At 40.4% G+C, this 21236-nt stretch overlaps 2 protein-coding genes across 13 annotated transcripts in view; both read right to left on the minus strand.

Moving 5' to 3' along the window:
* Positions 1-9871: 9871 nt before the first annotated feature.
* Positions 9872-12340, minus strand: CCDC89 (coiled-coil domain containing 89). The gene has a single exon (XM_037521805.2). The coding sequence runs from the start codon at positions 12236-12238 to the stop codon at positions 11123-11125; it is 1116 nt and encodes a 371-aa protein (XP_037377702.1). The 5' UTR covers positions 12239-12340; the 3' UTR covers positions 9872-11122.
* A 4231-nt stretch (positions 12341-16571) lies between these two features.
* The window catches only part of SYTL2 (synaptotagmin like 2), a 104700-nt gene continuing 100035 nt past the window's right edge, over positions 16572-21236 (minus strand). For all 12 annotated transcript variants that reach the window (XM_037523073.2, XM_037523074.2, XM_037523072.2 and 9 more), the window contains 3 exons: positions 20159-20258; positions 18568-18773; positions 16572-17671 (listed from right to left, as the gene is read on the minus strand). In XM_037523073.2, coding sequence (XP_037378970.1) covers positions 17526-17671; positions 18568-18773; positions 20159-20258 — 452 coding nt within the window. In that variant the 3' untranslated portion in view covers positions 16572-17525. The remainder of the gene's footprint in view (positions 17672-18567; positions 18774-20158; positions 20259-21236) is intronic.

A 21236-nucleotide genomic window follows, 5' to 3' on the forward strand; every position in this document is an offset into this window, starting at 1 on the left:
TCAGGATCACAGGGTTCCCTCATCTATCCTGATGGTGGGAGGGCAGAAAAGCCTGATTTTTTACCTTACCCTACAGTCCACCCCCTCAGGGTTTTCTGCCATATAATCCACACATACACAACTTTGTTTGTTAGCAAACACAAACAATGCAGCCATGGCCCACAAAAGCAAATACATCGCAATATAACAAAATACAACAGAACACAAGTAAGTCCAGGCAGGGCCCCAACCTAGTGCAAAAGACAATTATTGGTACCAGCAGATGAGCCACCAAATCTGCTGCCGAAGGCACTGCTCATACAAGGGAGGGGAATCACTCACGGCATCTACTGTCACACACCAGGAGCCGTCAGGCTTCCTGGCCTTCTCTGGCTGTGGTCTCGGCTAAAAGCCACACACTGCATCTACCCCCAGGATGCACTAGCTCTGGGATTGGCGATTCTATTCTTTTGGGGGTAATCGCCAACCCTCAGGGTTTCTGTCTGCAGTCGCTCCAACACTCGGCCTTCACAGCCACCCATGCGACTCGCAGACCCCAGCACTCAGGCCAACCCACTGCACAAGCACATGGGTCGGGGATCCAAACTGTACATGCGGCTTTGGCTCCACCCCAAGCCACGTTCCCCACCTGTCCCCCAAGGACGGGCTCCTCAGCTCCTCACCCTCACTCAAGAATGAGCAGGGCATCACCCGCAGGTGATTTTACGAGACTCACAGGGCTTCAGCATACTCAGGCTGCTTAACAGCCGCTCAGGGCTTCTCAACTTAGCATCAGTACCAGCTTTTGCCTTTTCAGTTGGCTTTTCTCCTCCACCTGGCTGCTGGGCATACACAGGCTGCTTTTGGCCATCTAGGCCCACTGGCCACCCCCAGATTTCCATCTCCTGGGGTTTACAAACAAAACTGTTCCACCCCCAGGGTCCCAAAACATATCAACCTGCAAGGTCCTCCGCCTTCTGGCGGGATTGTCAGTCCAACTTCATTAGTCCAAGTCCATTAGGCCTCTCCCTGCTATCAGCACTGGCGAGCTCCAAATTGTGGCCCTGTCTTCCGACGATTCTTGCTGCCTCAGGGGTGGTTGGCTAGTCCTCTCAGGCGTCGTTGGCTGGTCCTCTTGGGCGTCTCCTCCTCCAGGTGTGGTCTTGCCCTGTAGATCCTGGACCTTGTCCATCTCCTGGGTCGCCATGACACCTCTAGCGTCGTCACAGGCAGTCTTTTACTCCTTAGCCCCTCCAGGTCTTCGGAGGGCTCCATACCCGTCTGCATGGATCATCTTGCCGACTTACGCCAATTATAAGGCAGGATGGACAAGGTGCAGGTTTTCTGATCCCATGCAGACCGGGTAAAGGAGGAGTCAGAGTCCTTAGTGGTTTTTTGCAGGTCTTTTATTGGGGTTCACCAGGCATATGGCAGGCAGGGATGCTGGGGGCCGGGAGGCTGGCAGTCCTCCCAGCCCCCCGCAAATCCTCACTCTATCTGGGCTCTCTGGCATTCTCTGCTTCTGCTTCGGGCTTCTCTTTCGGCTTCTACTGGTGTCCCCGTGACACTGCCCTTAAAAGCACAGTCTTAGCACAGGTGCACCCATTTCAGGTGCCCGCCATCAGGCATGCATTCAGGATCACAGGGTTCCCTCATCTATCCTGTTGGTGGGAGGGCAGAAAAGCCTGATTTTTTACCTTACCCTACAGTCCCACATGGCGCACAGACCTCTCTTGCTGCCCGCTGCTCCCCTCAGCAGTATATTTCGTCAGTCTGCCTGTGCTGTTCCCAGCTCTGGCTCTGGTGAATCCTCTCACCCTCCCGTACTTCTGACTGTACCCAGTGCTTGTATAAATAAATAAATAAATAAATAAATAAATAAATATTTACCAAAAAAAAAAAAAAAGTGGAGTTGAAATACATGCGGAATACCTACATACCAAATGCTCCACAAAGATGATGACCTTATGTTACTTTAGTACCAATAAGTACCTTTGTTTTATTTTCTGTAGCTGAGAAGGTAAGCAATGAAGTAGAGTCAGGGTTGGGGTTTTGCTGAAAGGATACAGCAGGATAAGAGGGGGCACTACAGAGGCCAGAGTGTATGAATGAATTTCGCTGTTCACTTTTAAGGTATAATCTGTACAGAGGAAGAAGTGAGATCATGAGGGGATTTTATGACTGGCTGAAAATGGATGACTCAGGGGATTGGCAATGTCTAGGGCACAATAGGGTTGTATTTACAAGCACTACGTAATCACATGGACTATGTGCAATAGTCAGGGTATTGTTTGTATTTCCATTTATTCTTTCAAGAAAGCATTTCTGAATGCAAATGAATGAGAGTTATAACTATTGTGGACTAACCTGGAATCCTGATTTATTTATTTTAAAATGACCAACATTTGCAATCAGCTAAAATAGTAACAATCTACTGGTGTGCCTCCCAACTAATCATAGCCCACAATTGCTGCCGTTGAAGTTAAGAATTGTTGCTTTGGTAGGGGAATAACAAGGGTAGAGGCTGAGTATTAGAAATTTGGAAGGACAGGAGCAAAGCTTTCCATTGTTTGGTAGGAAGGACTTTATATTTCAAGTGAATGTTGTCTTATGTCTCAGTCCAAGCAAACCAAAACCAGAACATGGCTAAGCAGATCTTGCTTCCCAATACCAAATTCCAAATTATTTGTCCACCTGTGTCCTTCAGAAACCTCAGCCCTTTATAATTATAAAATTTAAATATTGAAAATAGGCTCTCATACACAGAAGTATAGAAAAAGGTATACTGAATCCTTACAGACTCCCCATCCAGATTTAAGTATTATTAAAATTTGCCACTGCTGTGGCACAGCTGTTTCATCTGCTTGAATTTTTTTGCTGAAGTATTATAGGTAAATCCTAGACTTCATGCCACTTTATCCCTACACATGTCAGTATTTTTAATTATAATCTTTTTTTCTGTAACTGATTGTAGCTAGTAAAATTGTCATGGATTTCTTGGTGTCATTTAAACCCAGTCCACATTCAATTGTCTCAAAAATTTATATCTACAGATATCTTGGTTGAATTGGGATCCAAACAATTCTATATATTCCATTTGGCTGTTAAGCCTTTTAATTCTCTTTTAATCTATGGCATCACTCTTCCTTCTTTCCCCAATAGCATTTGTTTTTCTGAAAAGAATATGCCATTTGTTTTGTTGAATGTCTCATGTTCAACAAGATCTGCTTGCTTTTTTGCCATGCAGTTTTACTTTTCTAACTAGCCTCATATTTCTTAATAAGGGAAGTTAGTTCTTAGAGATTAGTTAGCTTCAGGTTCAATTTTTTTGATCCAGAACACTTCCCAGGAAATACTACTGTTCTTTATGTTGCATCACATCAGAAGCACCAACTTTCCTGTTAGTGATACCAGTAGTGATGGATGTTTTCAAATGGTGACAAGACGATCCCTCCATAAAATCCCAGTTTGTGTCTCTCCTGCGGTTTCATCTAATGATGTTGAGTGCCTGAAGGATTTTTTCCCTTAGGAGTCATGAAATGATGGTTTTAAATTTTTGCATTCCTTTTTTTTTTTTTTTTTTTTGCTATCTGGAATTATTCTGTGAAAACAACTGTATCTCATCACTTATGGGACATTTTGTTACCCTAAAATATAGGGAAGAGGACAATGAGGACACATGCCTAAATAATTCCTTTTCATAGTAATTTTTCAGAATAAGGAGCTGGTGATGAATGACTCTGTATTTATTGTTATTATGATTGTTTGCCTTTTCCTTTTTAGGTGTACCAAAATGAACTCATAGATTTTAAAATATTCCACATATTTCTCTCAATTGGAATTATTATTGCCATTCGGACTTTGGGAGCCCCTCCAATTTGGCTTTAATGGGTTTTTGGTTTTGGTGTTTGGTTTTGTTTTTAATGAAACTCCTTTAGTCCTTGATAGTTTATTTTCTTTCTGACACAACTAACTGTATCAGGTTCATCTTACACATTTTCTCTTCTGGACCTGGAATTAGGCCTTCTTCATTTTACTGGAGGTCTTAGAGATGCTCATTGCTACAGGATTATCATTGCCTTTAGGCCTTTCAGTTAACAGAGCTATAAAATATATTTTTCTAAAGAAAAATTGTCATGGATTTAGTCTGATATTTTAAATCAGATTTAACATTAAGTGTTTTTTAACTTTTTAATGTCTGAATTTATACAAATTTGTCCTTAGGAATATTAGCATAACTTTTTTTCTTTAGATTTTCTATATATACATAATTATGTAGCTATAATATATATAACACAATTATACTATATATATTACTATATCTGTATTACTAGTGTAGATATTAGTTTTAAATCAATGCCAATATTATAGGTAGCCATAAAACTAATAAATGCAATTTACTATATCTTCGCAGATCTATTTCTCCTAGTAATATATCCCATTGAAGACATTAAAAATGGGGCCTCCCTGGTGGCACAGCGGTTGAGCGCTCGGCTGCGAAGCTGCCCGCAGCCTTTGTAGCGCCGGTTCGATCCCTGGCAGCCGGGCAAGGGTCCCACATGGCGCAGACCTCTCCTGCCGCCCACTGCTCCCCTCAGCAGTGTACTTTGTCCGTCTGCCTGTTCTGCTCCCTGCTCTGGCTCTGGTGGATTCTCTCACCCTCCCGCACTTGTGAATATACCCAGTGCTTGTATAAATAAATAAATAAATCTTAAAAAAAGACATTAAAAATGTTGTTTCTTATAGTTCATTTGAATAATTCTTTTCTCCATATAGTTATACCAATGTGCAATTCATGCCATGACCTAGTTATAGTTCTCACTCACTGAAAGTCTGGGCTCTCTGATTTCCTCTATATCCAGTAAGACCTATCACCCAGTAGGTGACAAGATTAGAATCTAGGCAGTGTGGAGCCAGTGCACCACCTCAGGCACTGCACTAATACATTGGCTAGTTGCTGACCACAGATCTGGATTTCCAAAGGACCTAGTGAATGGATTTGTATGGGGATGGGAGTAGGGAGAGGGGAAGGCTGGACTAGATATGAAAACTGACTTCTGACAGGGATGGCAGTAAATACGGATGAGAGCATGATGGAATTAATCTGGCCAAAGTGTCTTATTACAGTCTATTGTGACTACTTATTCTGTAGCTGTGGATGGGTGACTGGAAAAGTAGGGTTTTTTTTTTTTTACCAAGAACAAAGGGTGGTGTGAATGTTCCCAACTACTGTACTCCCATGTTTTCCTCATCTTTTCTCTTGGACAGTTCTTACATATTTACATGCTTTAGCATAAATGCCACTTCTAGAGAGACCTTTCCTTAATCTCTTACTCTATGTTGGAAAAGCCTGCTATGCACACCTGTGTCATCCTGATCTTCAGTATTTTTCTCATACTCTAGGATGCATATGCAGTGAGAATGAGGGGTTTTGTCTTCCTCATATAATAGGTTCTCAGTAAATATTATGTAAATGAGTATATTAAATGAATGAGTTATTCAAATTAAAAGGTTGGAATGATTTGGCCTACTTCTACCATTTTGTTTTGTTTTGTTTTGTTTATGAGGGAAATAACAAAAACCAAACCCAAAGTCTGAAAGTATTAAAAAAAACTTTCTAAAATCTAAAATTTAGGTCTCACATAAATGTGAAAAATCCATGAGAAAAATCATTCAAATCTTTAAATTTAGGAGAGAAATAGTAATCATGGGGAGGCATGCCTTCAGGTAGAAAAAAATATGATCATTATCTGTATGTTGTTGAACATTTGTGAAAGCAGCAACTTCCAGCTGAATGACCTGACCCAAATCTGTCAGGCTGTATTTGACTCTGTAAAATATGCCTCATCTACTTAGTTCTTGAAGAAAGAAAAATCTGCAGGCATTCTGAGTCATCTCCACAGAAATAGAGCTTACTGAGAAGTAAAGTGACTATGTGGATAATTCCTTTATCACCTTTTTGAAACACTATCTTGTGGTTCAAAAGCAAAATGATATAAAATTAAGTAGCTTTCCTATTCCTATCCATCACCCACATCCCTCCACACCACTAATAATCACTTTTATTAGCCTTTATTTTTCCCAATTTTATTTATACAGATGGGAGTAAATATGTTTACATTCTTATTTTTCTCTACTCTTGTCCCCTTTATACAAAAGGTGGTATACTATAGATATTATCCTGCATCCTGTTTTCCCCCTGTATATATTTTATTTTTTTGTTTGTTTGTTTGTTTTTTTAAAGATTTATTTATTTATTTATACAAGCACTGGGTACAGTCAGAAGCGCGGGAGGGTGAGAGGATTCACCAGAGCCAGAGCGGGGAGCAGAGCAGGCAGAAGGACCGAAGTACACTGCTGAGGGGAGCAGCGGGTGGCAGGAGAGGGCTGCGCGCCATGTGGGACCCTCGCCCAGCGGCCAGGGATCGAACCGGTACTGCAGAGGCTGCAGGCAGCTTTGCAACCCAGCACTCAACCGCTGCGCCACCGGGGAGGCCCATCCCCCTGTATATATTTTAAAGCTATTTCTGTATTAATATATAAGGACCTTGCCTTTACTTTTTTTCTTTTTAACATTGGCAGAGTATTCCAAGTTATGAAGGGTCCATAGTTTATTTAACCAGTTCCTTATTGGTGGTGTAAGCTATTTCCAATCTTTTGCTATTACAAATGTTGTCATGAATAATATTAAACATGAAAGAAGAGATTAATTTAGAGTAGCACAAGTAAGAGTGAATGTGAGCATTAAATAGGGTGGTCTGGCAAATAACTAAGATGAATCCCTTAAGGGACTGGGAAGTGAGAGGCTTGGGTCTGGGGCCACTGTGCTCAATTCAGTGTGTAATGAATGATCAAAGATATTTGTCCAAGGGAAAAATTTTCTTGGATTAGTTTTCGCCAGGTGGAATAAACAGAAGGTTTGGGAGAGAACAACATCAAATATGGAGACTCATACGTATAGCCCTAGGCCTAAAATTTAGTAAGTTGTTTTCAGTATTTAGAAAATTAGATAAGTTGTTTTAGTATTTTGGGAGATGGGCAAGTGACTAGAAATGTTCAAATGAGATATTACCTCACCCCTGTGAGAATGAGCTATATCAAAAAAGAGGGAAACAAGTGCATCTGCCAGTGTGTGGAGAAAAAAGAGCACTCACTCACTGTTGGTGGGAATGTAAATTGGTCAGTCTATGTGGAAAACTGTGTGACGATTCCAGCAACACCACTTTTAGGAATTTATTTAAAGAATATGAAAATACCAACAAATAGATGCAACTTTATTTTCATAGCATCATTATTTATGATTGCCAAGACATGGTATTGCCGGATGAATAAACAGTGGTATATATAGCCAATGGAATGCTGCTCAGCTATTAAAAGATGAAATTGTGCCCTTTGGAAAAGGTAGATGGAACTTGTGGTGAGTTTGCTAAGTTAAATATCTCAGAAACTGAAAGACAGTTACACTGTTTTCGTGCATTTGTGGAATATAGATAACCAAAGAAAGCAATCTGGCAAAACACAACCAAAATAACTCTCATAGACTGAAAAATATGGTAGTTACCACGGGGGAGGAAGGCAAAGACAGTGGGGGTAAATGTCATAGAGCAGTGGCACTGGAGCTTTGGGAAACATGTACACGTTCAGGTATGAACCTGTAGCCCCCAATTATATTGTTTTGTAAATGAATGGTAAATCAATAGAATCGAAAAAGATGACTGCAACATGGAGTCTCAGAAAGAGAATAAGCCTCCAGGAATCAAACATAGACCCAGAAGAAAAAATAAAAACAATGCCTTTTTGTACCTGGAAGGAAAAGAAGGTAGTTTGTATAATAGGAAAAAGCACAGGCTTTAGGGTCAGAAATCAGGCCAGCTACATCATTTGCAGTGCCCAGCACAAAGTGGAAATGTGGGGTAGTTGAACAACTGCTGAGTGCCCCAATGCAATGACAGAGGAGCATCAGATTAATTTGGGGTCCCTGCGCAAATGGCACATCAAGAGGTACATAGGTTCAAAGGTCACTTCTCCATCCCAAAGTCACCCTATCCGAGGCTCACATTTTTCATCTGTAAAATCACTGACAATTGTAATGCTATGGCAAATTGTTATGAATACTACATTGTTCTATGAGGCAAACTAAGATTTAATTTTTAATTATTATTCAAGAGCCAGCGTAATTGTATGTATGAACACAGTGAAAGAAACTCAACATCAATAATTTGTTACAATAAAATGCTGGATAAAAAAAAATAAAATCACTGACAATTGAGTCTCAAGTACTTGCTATGAGGGTAACATGACAGATGGATATTCCTTTTATTTTCCTAGTCTGTGTTGTGGGTTCTTTTCCTCAGCTGTTCTCTAGGCATCCATCATTGTCCTATTTTAACTACCCAGGTTCCTTTTAATATCTTTCAAGAGTACGAGAGGGAACCTTGTGAAATCACCCCTCTCTGAGCATTTGGGGCCCACTAAACATAGGGTTCAACCTCACACAAATTCCTTAGCATTACAACGAGCAGTACTTTTCTTAGTTCCAGGTGACTGGGACCTAGCCCTTGTACTCACTTTTTAGGGGACCTGTGCCTTGTCCCCTTAATTTATTAATTCCTTGCTTACTTATTAATTCCTTACTTATTAAATCCTTGCTTACTTAGTCCTTGCGTACTTGTCCTATATTATCCAATCCCATTGCTCTTCCAGGTGCACTCGCCCCCTTTCTGAGGAGGAAATTCCCGGGCAAAGCCCCTTAATAGGCCCTAGCAGTACCAGGACCCCAGGATTCCTGTCCAAAAGGCCTGCTTCCAGGGCTCACTTGGTCGCTGCCTAGGAGCTTTCTCCTTGCAGGCTGGGTGCAAAATTTTGAAAAGAAACCACCACAGTTGGCTATTTGGGGTAGGACAGCTGGAATTGGACAGGCTGAGGGCTGGAGGGGTGGTATGGGCTAGCAGGTGAGGGAAAGGAAGGGGTGCTGGCAGCCAGGAGCAAGCCCTTGGCTGAGCATCCTGATCCTGTGCGGAAAGGGGAGTCGGGTTGGTCTGTGTCTCCTGTTTATACTCTTCCCTTCTCCTCCTCACTCCCCTACGCAAGGACTATTCTGGCTCTTGAGGCTCTCTATAGTCTGTCTAAAACCTCCTCTTCCAGTTCTGGCTGTAGGTGTAGTTCTCTGCACCTCCGCCCAACAGCTTATGATTTCCCCACATATGCTACATATATTTTTTAAAACCTTGAATTTCTCTAAGATGATATCTCAAACTCTAACTCCATCTGATGAAATCCTACTGCTTATGTAAGAACCAGCTTCTACATCCTGTGTCAGTTATCCTGGCTGCTTTCCTACTGTCCCAATACTCACCCCCTACCCCCAGCAGTTAGAGTGTGTGTGTATGTGACCTGCTGTGATCTCATAACGCCCCCAGTACAAACAAATCTCACTGCATGTAATTGCTTTTTGCCCTTAGACTAGATGGTATGACAGCTCTTCCAGGGCATAAAACACGCTTCCACAAGCTCTCAGTGCCACCTCCAGAGCACTTAGTGGACAGCCAACATATCTTTCAGTGTCGTGTTATCATCAAATCCTAATTCTGCCAATGACCTGGTGACCTTGAGAAAATTATCAAATCTCAGATTTCTCTTTGAAATAGAAATGAACATTACCTTCTTAAATAGCCCCAAGGTTAAATAAAACTATCTGAAGTGTTTCAGCACAATGATAAATAATAGGAATTCGATAAAGGCTAGCAATGATTAAATTAACTCCAATATTCTGACTCTTGGTAATGTCTAAGAAGAAGGAAATAGTCTTTTCTAACCAGAAATGTGATTCCTGTTTTGATGAGAAAAGTTTGCTTTTGATACCATAATCTTAGCGGAATTGTGAGAAAATAGGTTTAAAAATTATCTGAGTGACAATTTTTGCTTGAAAGCTGTTTATTAAGTAGGTGCTAAGTTATATTTTTAATAAATCCAAATTATTAGGTTACTTCGTATTTAGTACCAAATGGGTGAGAAATATACAAATTACAGTATTTTGACAAGTATTTATAACATTTTGGGATATCAATAACTAAAACCAGAAATAAACAAAGTATATTTTTATGATGACTTCTGCAAGGGCTTTGCCTAAATATATATATACTTATATATAACTATTATGTGTCTTTATAAGTACATAGTTAGCTATTCCTACAAAAATTCTGTAAGTATACATAAATACATACAGTTTATAAATTTTTTTTAAAAGGTGGAAAAGTTAGTTGCAAGAAAATATGTTAACAGAAACAAACATTTGCTATGAATTGCGATATGGATCATACCCAATTTGTTATGACTCGTTACCCCAAATTGGGCGCTTTTCTCTATTGGCATATTTTGAAATACTAAATGAGTTATTGATCTTTGCATGACAATACCTCTAAATCTTGTTTTTATTAAAGAGAAAACAAAAAAAATTGAATGTGATCTAAGATTGTGGGAGAAAGAAAAACAGGCTATTTCACTTATTTGAATCTTATCACACGCTTACAATGACTAAAATGAAGTTTTCCCACTTTAGTAAAGAATTTAATTATCTCAATCTTTTTTTTTTTTTCCAAGCTGGTGTAAATAAAATAAAAAGGATATTGGATAAAAGAGATGAAACACACAATTGTTTGGTCAGTTGTAAAATCACCTTTTCCTGTGAGTTCTACAGGCTATTATGCTATTGACTGTCATAGCTTACAATCTCAAATACAGAAGACTCTAAGCCTACCTAGCCATAAGGGCTAATGGTGCTGATTCTTTTTTTCACATTAGCACATCTCATTGCACATTTAAGATTCAACTAAATCAATGAAGCTGCTCATTTAAAATCTTAATAGATTTGAAGATAAAGTGAGTAAGTTATGGGGGAAGTGGAAATCCTGATAGCAAATTTCGGATCATTTCAAGAACAGAGAAAATCTGGTAAATATTGTATATTCTAGGTGACAGGGCTGAAAGTTAGCATTAGCCTTACAATAGTAACAACGGTATAATAAAGTAGTTTTGAGTTGCCTTTTGTGCTTAAAAGTGTGATATATGGAATACCATCTCTACTCTCACCATTAATACTAAAGCACAAATATTTGAATTAAAGGTCAGAGGAAGCAGAAACATCTTATGGAAAGAGATGGCGGAGTTTGGCATTGAGTTCTCTCTCCTTGCTTAAAAGATCCAGGCTGTGCTTTTTGAAGGCTTCAGACTGCAGCCTGAGTTCATCATAGGCCTTCTGGATGCCATCCACCCTGCGCTGAAGCTCGCGGACTCTCAAGTTGCTGTCTACTGCCACTACCTCTAACTCAAACCTCTCTAGGGCATGCCTTCTGGCCATATCTGCAGTCTCCAACTTCTCCTCAAGCTGGCGGATTTCCGCTTGCTTGCTCTGAAGCACCTTCCCCCTCTCCATGGATAACTGCAGCAGCTCCTCTTTCTCCCCAGTGACCGCCTGCAGCCTGGCCTGCAGCTCCTGGCTCAGGCTGTTGTGGGCCTCCTCAGCCTTGGCCATCTGCTCCACTGCCTGCTGGTGCTGCTGCTTGAGGCTCTGCAGCTGGCTGCGCAACTGTTCTGTCTCTTTGGTGTGGGCACAGGCCTGCTGGCTCTGCAGCTCCAGGAGCTCCTTCTCTCGGGCCAGTGCTTGGCAGGCATCCTGAGCACATCTCTTTTTCAGAGTCTCCAGCTCGGTGGCCAGAGCTTCACTCCGGGAGGTGAGCTGCAATACTTTGGCCTCCTGGTCCTTCAGAGCCTGGCTGAAGAGGCTGTCATTCTCCAGCCTCAGTTTCTCATTTTCCTCCCTCAATTTGACATTCTGACTCTTGTGCTCATCCTTGAAGCGGATCATCAGCTCATGGTTGGCTGCCAGGGTCAGGAAACGGTCCTCCAGCTTCCGGGCATGCTCGCTCTTGGCCCTCAGCTTCTCAGCCGCCAGCGCCCTCTTCTCCTCGAGCTCTGTGTTGAGCAGCTCCAGGATCTGACAGCGCTCTAAGGCCTCATCCGACCTCCTCTTCAGAATGCAGATGAGCTGGGACTGCTCCTGGATGCGGGAGCGAAGCATGGCTTTCTCGCTCTTCTCCTCTTGGGACAGTCCCCGGAGGTTTGCCAAAGCTTCCTTCAGACCATCCAGTTCCTTAAACTCCATCTCTTCTTCCTCGTGTTTTAGCTTTTCATTTTGCTTCTTCTCCAAGGCTTCTTTAATGGGTGGAGTGTCCATCCCGAGCGCCTGCTCTTCCTGGGGCATAGGCACTCTCCTGCACTGTCCACTGACCACAGTCTTTTCCTCCTCAGATCTCAAAAGCCACGGTGTTGCTAGGGACTCCTGGCACAGCCCCGCAGTTGGGTTCCCCAGTAAGGCGCCCTGTGATTGGAGGGCCACCCTTAGAATGCGGTGAAGTAACAACAAGGGGCCTGCGGGGAGCCCACAGCCGGTCTGGTCATGTGGTGCTTGCCCTTGTAGCCAAGCACAACCCTTAGCTCACCAGCCAGTGTCTGGCCGGTACTGTACAGAGGAAAGATGCCAACCCTTCTTGGTTTCTAGCCAGCAGGAGGGGAAGAAAGCTTGCCCCACCTAAGGTCTGGTAGGAGTAAACAAATCAAGCTGATGGTGACAAATTCCTCCTCCTCCTCCCTCCATGTCAGCTGCCATGAGAATACATCACTGTAGCAATCTGTACCACCGCTGCTTTGTAGAACCACGTTGTATTTCTGTAGTATGCAAAGTAGTGGTTGTACTTTCAGAGTCAGGACCCTAACAGCTGAGTTGGTAGCTGTGTGTTCCACGTAGCTCAGTAAAAGAGCAAATCCTACTGAAATGTCATTTGTTTCTCTCAGCTTTGTCCCCAGCTGGGAATATATTTTATTAGAAATTCAGCACTCCTTGTTTTTACCCACTAGCAAAAATGATAACAGAAATTTAATGAACAATAATATAAACATTAAAAGAGAAAGCGATCCAAATGAGGCTTACCCTCATATACCAAAGTCAATTCCAAATGAGTTAGATGTAAAGTGCAATAAAAGCAAAGTAGTAAAGATGGAAACTAGAAGAAATTAAAGGTAAGCATCAAATCTCTGGAACAAGAAAGACCTTCTTAGCTTAAGAAATTTGACTTCATTGACCATCTCAAATTAAGTGTCATTTAGATAACATTTCTTCTATCAAATTACTTATATTAGAAAAATTTCTTAGATATAATTCTCAGGTATCAGGAACTGGAAGGGATCATGCACCGTGAAATAAGCCAGAAAGATAAAGAAAAATACCGGATGGTCTCACTCACAGCAGGAATCTAGAAAACCTAAGTAAGGGACCAGGAAAAAGACTAATGATAATAAAGACAAAAATCAAAATCAATAAGCAACTATAAACCAGAGACACACTATGGGGAGGGTGGGGAGAGGAAGAGGGGGGAGGAATTAGGGTCAAAATAAGGGGGGTGCAATTGTATGGGGAATATAACCAAAATGAAAATGATGTAAGAATTTTATAAAAAAAAAATATATTAAACATAAAAAAAGAATATCCAGGACCGGGAAGGATATAATGAAAAAGTGTTGATGAAACACAGTAACAGCATGTATTGGGAACTTAGGATATAGTATATATTGTAAATATTGAACTAATAATTGTCTTTCTGGGGAGATCTTTGTTCCAGGACTAATCTGGAAAAAAAGATGTTTTGCTCAACATTTTTCATCGTAGTATGGTTTATAACAACTAAATGTTGGAAATGTAAAGGTCCAAAAAAGAATGTTAAGAAAATTATATTTTCATACAACAGAATATGCAGCCATTAAACATTATCATCTTCACACAGGTACTTTAATGACATGGAAATTGCTTTAGTTAGAGGCAACTAAAAAAAAATACAAGATAAAAAACTTAAAATTTAGAATCATCTTAATGTTATGAAAACTAAGGGATAAAGAAAATGGGGGATGGAAGAGCAATCCTGAAACAGACTAGCCACAAGGGTCCAGAGAAGGAAGATGTTCAGGTGTTTTTTGGTGTGTATGGATGCCAGAGATGTGCAGAAAAGTCCTAGCAAGTTCCCTGGTGTACAAAGCTAAGCCTCTCTGGAAGGCGTTAGACCAGGGCACCAGTGAGCAGGCTTTGGTGGACTCCTAGGCCAGTTGGGCAGGTCATGGGGTCCCAAGATTCTTATCACCCACTTAGAAGCTGCAACAGTCATGGTGGATGGGGAAATTTAGGTTTCTTTGGAAATAGTTGGGAGTGACTCTTTGAAATACTACTTTTTAAAAAAATTTTTATATCATTGTTCATTTGTAAACAATATTTGCTTCTCCCCACCCCCTCAGGTGTAGTCCCCATAGAGTTTCCTTCCCCAAGGCACCCGTGCACCATCACCTCAGGCCCCTGTGCTCCTCCCTTCCTCCCTCTGATCCCTCTCCCGCCTCCTCCCCTGCAGGATGTCTCTGATTTATAATTGTCTATTTTTGCTTTGTTGTGTTTTGTACTGTTATTTTTTCCCCTGATGTCTTATTTGGTTCTCCTTTATTCCTGCTATAAGTGAAACCATCTGATATTTTTCTTTTTCCTTCTGGCTTATTTCACTGAGCATAATTCCTTCCCGCTCCATCCACGTTGCTGTGAATGGCATGAGTTTATCTTTTTTGATTGTGGAGTAATATTCCATTGTGTGAATTCTGAAGTATTTTCACTTCAAGGAGACACATACTGAGTGACTTCCCACCTCTTGATCGCACCAGTGTCCATATGTACATAAAAATTGCATTTTTCTGATACTGCATCACTTCTTCCCAGTCAGAAAGAAGGCACGTAATGCAGATGGGGCCAATTGTAGACTTTTCTCTATCCACCTCTGGTACTGTTTTCTACCCCTGATGAACAGAGCATTGAGTTCCTGGTTTTAGGCTACAAGTCCCTGACATAACCTAGGTTCTTGTGGTACTACTCTAATTGTGTGTTAACCCAGTATATTTCTAACATGTCTACCATTTTTTGATTATTTCTAGGTGGGTTTCTGGCTTAAACAATGAAAAAAAGCCCTAAAACATGGAGTTCAAGGAAAGGTACCAATGTAAGAAAATATGTATCAAAATTTTAAGAGACTGCCTAAAAATCCCCCTGATTCAAGTCTGTCAACTTGAGGGGCCTCCCTGGTGGCACAGGTATTATGTCACAGTGCTATCGAGCTATCACCAGTCACTGTGGCATGAGCTCCATCCCTGGCCAGGGAGCAACCCACATGGCGCAGCAGACCTCTCCTGTCTCGCCCGCTGCTCCCCTCAGCAGTGTATTTCAGTCAGTCTGCCTCTTCTGTTCCCGACTCTGTCTCTGGTGAGTCCTCTCACCCCCCACCCCCTCAGGCCTAGACCCGTTTGTGAATGCATAAATAAATCTTTTTTTAAAAATGTCTGTCAACTTTAATTCATTAAAGAATTGAGGTTGTTTATACTATATAATGCATAGAAGTTCCACTTAATTTTCCTTTTGTAGTTAAGTGAGATTAAATTTACAATTTTTATTTTCTCTTTTAGAAAAAATGTGACATGAAACCCCCTTGGACATCCTGAGGCAGTGTGCTGTGGGCACATGCAAAGAGGGTGGTTTTATAATCCACTCCTGCATGTGGAGGGTGAGAGGTCTGGGATGGGAGTAGGCTAGGGGGATGCTAGTAGGCTGAGGATAGTGGTAAACTTAATGTTGGGTGCAGGCATTGATTTATAATGACACTCACCTGAAATTTATAAAATATTATGTGACTTCAATAAAAAAATAAAAGAATAGCAGTAAGAGGAAACACTGCTAAACACAATGGGAAGAGTCATTTTCTTGTTGAGGGCTCTTACCTGCAAGACGTAGAAGATTGTAGCATCTGTTTACAGGAAGAAGCATCTAGTTGCTTCCATTGACATTTGTTTAGCTGTCTGTTATAAGATCCCATTCCCCCACCATTTAGACTGCTAACCTACATCAGATTAGTGCTTGTTTTGAGAAAGGCAATCTGGTTGGGTTCTTAGAGAGAGAAATATTGTGTGTATTATGACCCAAAAATCTTTCAAAGGTAACTGTTGACTTATCTTCAAAGCCCTTGAATTATATTATAAAAATAAAACATTGTACTATTCTCAATAGCATAGCTAGAGCTTCCCACTTAGAGGAAATTATACTCAGAGTTGCAAGAAAGATTCTGGAGAAAATATAAGCCGAGTAGTAGTTCTTTACCCTTGTTAGGGAATTTAGGTTTCAGGATTCCTAATGTAGAGTTTTCTTTTAAAATTAGAAGTCAGGGGCCTCCCTGGTGGTGCAACGGGTTAAACACCGCACTATGACGTAATCCGAAGCCTCTGCAGCACGAGTTCGATCCCCGGCCAGGGAGCTACCCACATGGTGCAGCAGACCTCTCCTGTCTCGCCCGCTGCTCCCCTCAGCAGTGTATTTCAGTCAGTCTGCCTGTTCTGTTCCCCGCTCTGTCTCTGGTGAATCCCTTCCACGCCCCCAGACCTCTGGCCTGTATCCCAGCTCTTGTATGCATAAATAAATAAATCTTTAAAAAATTAAAAAATCAGAAGTCAGGTTAATTTGCCACCCTAGTTAAATCATGGTAATTTATTTTGACTAAGGGTTTTTACAAAATATGAAACTTATAACATAGGAAGTATAGTATAAATTTAACAATTAGCATTTTAATTAAACTTTGTTGCAAAGCATGTCTGTGACAACTCTCATGCTGCTTTTGTAGAGTTCTAAGAAATACAGAGCCTTATATATGCAAGGTTTTTGTGGTTTTTTTCATATATATATATATACACATATACTCTATTATAAAATACAGGCTGACACATCTATTTTAGGAGAACATTAAGCCACAAGCTGGATTCCATCTATGGCCAATGGGTGGCACCAAAGCACATTTAAGACTTCTGTTTAACACTGGGAAAGGGAGAACGCAGTTTCTGAAGGCAGAAATGCATGCTGTAAATTTAGTCTCATTGCCTTAATATGGAATTCCATGTTTTAACATAGATTAGAGAGTAAATAGTTTTCTTATGGTCAAATTCTTTACTGTCAATGACAGTCGCCTCTCCCCACCCCTCTTTTGTAGGAATATCTTTCTGTCACTGTTTTCCACAACTTATACATTTTCAGTTCCTGCAAGGGTTTTCAGTGATCAATTGGCAGCCTATTAACTGTGCACTAGATTGTAGTGTAAATGCATGGTCACAAACTACAATAATTTACTGGTTTACAGCATCCCACATTTGGCAGCTTTTTTCCTTGAAGCAGCTGCAACAGTTAAAGTTTCTTATTTTCCCCAAAAACCTTTCTAATGTTGCAATTCCAAATAAGTTACACTTTTTGTTATTATTTCAATCTCTTATGCCTTATGGCCAGAGAAACACATGTAGGCTGACTTTCCCATGCTGTGTAGCATTCATTTGTAGCAAGAGAGAGAAGGGAAGAATCTCTGTCTGTAGTCAGATTTTCATATCAGATCCACCTATTTAGTTGTTTCCAGTAGAGGAGTCAGTGGACTTTGGGTTCACTTGGAAATCTTGGCAATCTGCAGCATTCTGAGTGGCAGGGTTGCTTCAATCCAAGTGTTGGGGGAGTTTACCATCTTCTCCCAAAGAGCAACTTCTTCGGAAGTAGAGTCCATCCAATCCACTTCAGTACCATAGCTTTTGCCTGCAAAAAAGGGAAGCTATGCATTTAGAAAGGAATACCTCAGTTTGGGGGTGGGGGAGAGAAGAGGGGGAATGAGTCATTTCCTGATTATAATCACTCAAGAAGGCAATTAAGAAGAGTTTTAACATCAACAGGAGGGCAGATACAGGACTCAACATAAGACAGAATTGTTTAATCATCTGAAATGTCTGATAATGGGATGCTCCATAATTGAGATTATTGCCTTTACTTCCAAAGTCATGATTTCTCTTCATGTTAACATAAAAACTAGAGAACAATCTGTTCCAAGCATAGGGGAGCAGTGGGGTGGATTCCTCCATTGGTTTGGAAGTGACACTGGATCATCTCTAAGGAAGTGCAGTTAAGTCTTTAGTATCTAACAGACTCGAATTTGAATCTGGGCTCTGCCACCATTAGTTCTGTTACTTAATTTCATGGAACAGCAGTTCCCCTAGGGATAACATTAGTAACTACTGAGAGAGCTGCTGTGAGGATTAATTGAAACAATGCAAACAAAGCAATCAGTACAGTGACTAGTGCTCCATAAATGTTAGTTACTTTAAAGATTGCTATGGTTGAAAACATACTTTTAGTCTTTTAGTCTTTTACTCTTCAAGGGCCAAAGTTGTTTTTTTCAGGAATGAGAAGCAATGAAGGCTTTTCAATTTCCTCTACAATACCTTAAGCTCTGTGCGGACTGACACAGCATCCTATTAATTTTCACATTTGGAGTTTGTAGCACACAGCCTGACATTCTCTTACCTGTTCATTTCATTATAGGTAGCAGAAATAGAATATCTGTTTTCATTAGGAAGAAGCAGAGCAACACACAAACAAACCTCTAAAATTTTAGAAGACTTTGGCCCATAGAGAGTTAAAAGTGGAGCAAATGTTACCTGTCCCAAAACCAATCCGAAGACCTCCCAAAAACTGGCTAGTTAATTTGTAATGGTCCCAGACAGTAAGCTCTATACAGGCTTCCATCAGATCTTCAGGCCTGAACCCATCGTACACCATGGTGTGGTTGAAGACAGGGTTGGTGGTTCTCCCTACAGCTCTTGTTTTTTGGCGACTTTTCCTACTCGTATCAGGAAGGATGGTGCTATAAAAGAAAAGATCATGGAGAGACCATTTTAATGACAGTGGACATTTGAACATTTATGCTTTCAGTGCAATTCAACACAGATCCTGGGGATTGGCAAAGGAAGAAAAAAGAGAGAGCTTTGGTGGTGGTGGTGGGGGCCTCCTATGGGAGAAACTCTGTATGGCAAATAGACCAGGCTTGCTTTGAATCCTGACTCTGCCACTTATTGGCGCTGCATTATAGGGAAAGTTACTTAACCTTTCAAATACTTGCTTCTTCGTCTACAAAAAGGGGCCAATGATGTCTGCCTCCTAAGGTTAATTTTATAATTACACATTAAGCAAATGACTTGTTTCAATACTTACATCTAATTCAGTGCTTACCATGGTAGAACTTTCTTGAGGATTCCTTTAAAATTTGGAAGCATGGTCTATTCTTGACTATCTGTAAAGCCTAAGAAATTAGTGTGGTACAGACTTGAGAAAGAAAACCTCTGGAATGTGCTAATTTGACTTTAGGAATAAATTATATATTGGCAACCATTACATTATATTTATGATAATAATGAATTTAACCTGCCATACTTCATCTAGAGAGGCAAAAAGATCTGCAAGGGTCATAGAACAGGAGATTGACCTGAGCTGAAAAATCTTATTAGCAGACTTCTGCAAAGAAGTATGCGGTATAAGGAAAAAACCTGATCCTATGTAAATAAAATATTTCAGAGGGAGTTAGGATTACACACTAATATCTATTTATATAGTATTTACTAGATACCAGACATTTATATGCGTAACAGGAAAAAAAAAACCTTACCTCTTAAAATCCAAACTGTCTTAAGCTCTTTTGTATTGTAATTATTTTTCCCCTGATGTCTTATTTGGTTCCCCTATATTCCTCCTTCAAGTGAAACCATCCGATATTGTCTTAAGCTCTTTTGAGCTAATAATTAGTAGGGATCTGCTTAGCAAATAATTTTCCATATATTTGCAAGATGGTGCAAAAGGCCTCTTGCAAATGGTCAAAAATAAACATGGGACAAAGAACAAAAAAAAGAACTCTCTTCCTCCCCTCTAGGGAACTGAGGAGCGTGGCAGTCCAGCATTAAATTTGATCCACTCCTTATACTGAATAAGGTTCTCATCAGCAGATGTACTGCCTAGAAAATATGGCATTATATATCTAAGTATGAAGGCTCTGCTTTCATTTGTATCTTTATGGTTTTACAACTGAATGAAGTCTTGGGGGTTTATGTCACAGGTCTTTCTAATTCACGTTATCATTGCCCCAAATTATTTCATTTAAACGATGAATGATGAGTTTCAGTATCACAGAGAACTGAAACAACCAGCAGAGGCCAGCCTGCTCCCGAATGAGGGAGGCAAGCTTATCAATTGTCTTACCATTTGACAAAAGAATTTAGATGGCTGCCCCTTAGTAGTGGTAGATCGAGGCATTCCTTCACCCAGATGTGCACTTCTCCAGTTGCAGGAAACTTTTTACCTGTGACAAAAAAAAGCGAGAAAGTACATTTTTTCACTGCCATTCCTCTCTTACTATTATATCCAGAAGTGCCGACCTAAAATGGTCCTGTGCTGTGATATGAGGTAGTACATAAACATATATGATCCTAACTGCTAAATCTACACATTCTTATGTTTCATAGTCTGGTTGTACTGAACTCAGATAACTCTATGAAAATAATATGTATTGATTCCAAGTAGAGAGTATTACATCATTCTTTTTGGGTTTTGCTCAGTTCAGCAAAATCAAATATACATATCAGCTAAGTGAATCATCCATTTATAGTTATATTCAAAACACCTCAATGAATTATGGGAGGCATTTTAGACAAGATTTAAGCAGAAAATAAGCAAATAGGTACTGGCTCTTGTTAAAAGTGGTTAAACATTTAATAGCTAAAATTATGGGCAGGAAATTACTGAGCTGACAGAGTGTAAAGCTGTTTTCTGGGCTGAGTGCATATGAACAGAGGAATACTACCATTTTTTCAAAAATGGGTTAACCCAGCTATCACCCACCATTATTTAATGAGCTCAGTTATGTGCTCAATCCTGATGCCAGGATTGTTACAGAGTATATAAGGAATACAAGAAATTCATGTCCTTAGGAAATGTTTATAGTTAAGCTAGAGAGAGTAATTCAAATAAAAAAAATATAAAATGAATTGCCAAGTTATTACTATAACATGATGTGACCAGAATGGGTAAATACAGTCTGGAAAAGCTTTATGGAAAAGGTAGAAGCACTTCATCTAAGACTTGGATAGGCTGAGAAGAGGCGGCCATTACGGAGTAGAAAATACATGATCTCTGACTCAGACAAGGTGGAGCCCATCACAATACACACTATGCGTAGCCCCTACAACCAAGAAATGACAGTAGGCAAACTGGGAAATGAGAGTGGAAGAATTTCTATGCATGTTTACTATAAATGATAGAATACAAGTTATGTACTAAA

The sequence above is a fragment of the Talpa occidentalis genome, unplaced genomic scaffold, assembly GCF_014898055.3.
Source record: "Talpa occidentalis isolate TD23 unplaced genomic scaffold, MPIMG_talOcc4v2.1 talOcc4.3, whole genome shotgun sequence".
In the NCBI taxonomy this organism is placed as follows: Eukaryota; Metazoa; Chordata; class Mammalia; order Eulipotyphla; family Talpidae; genus Talpa; species Talpa occidentalis.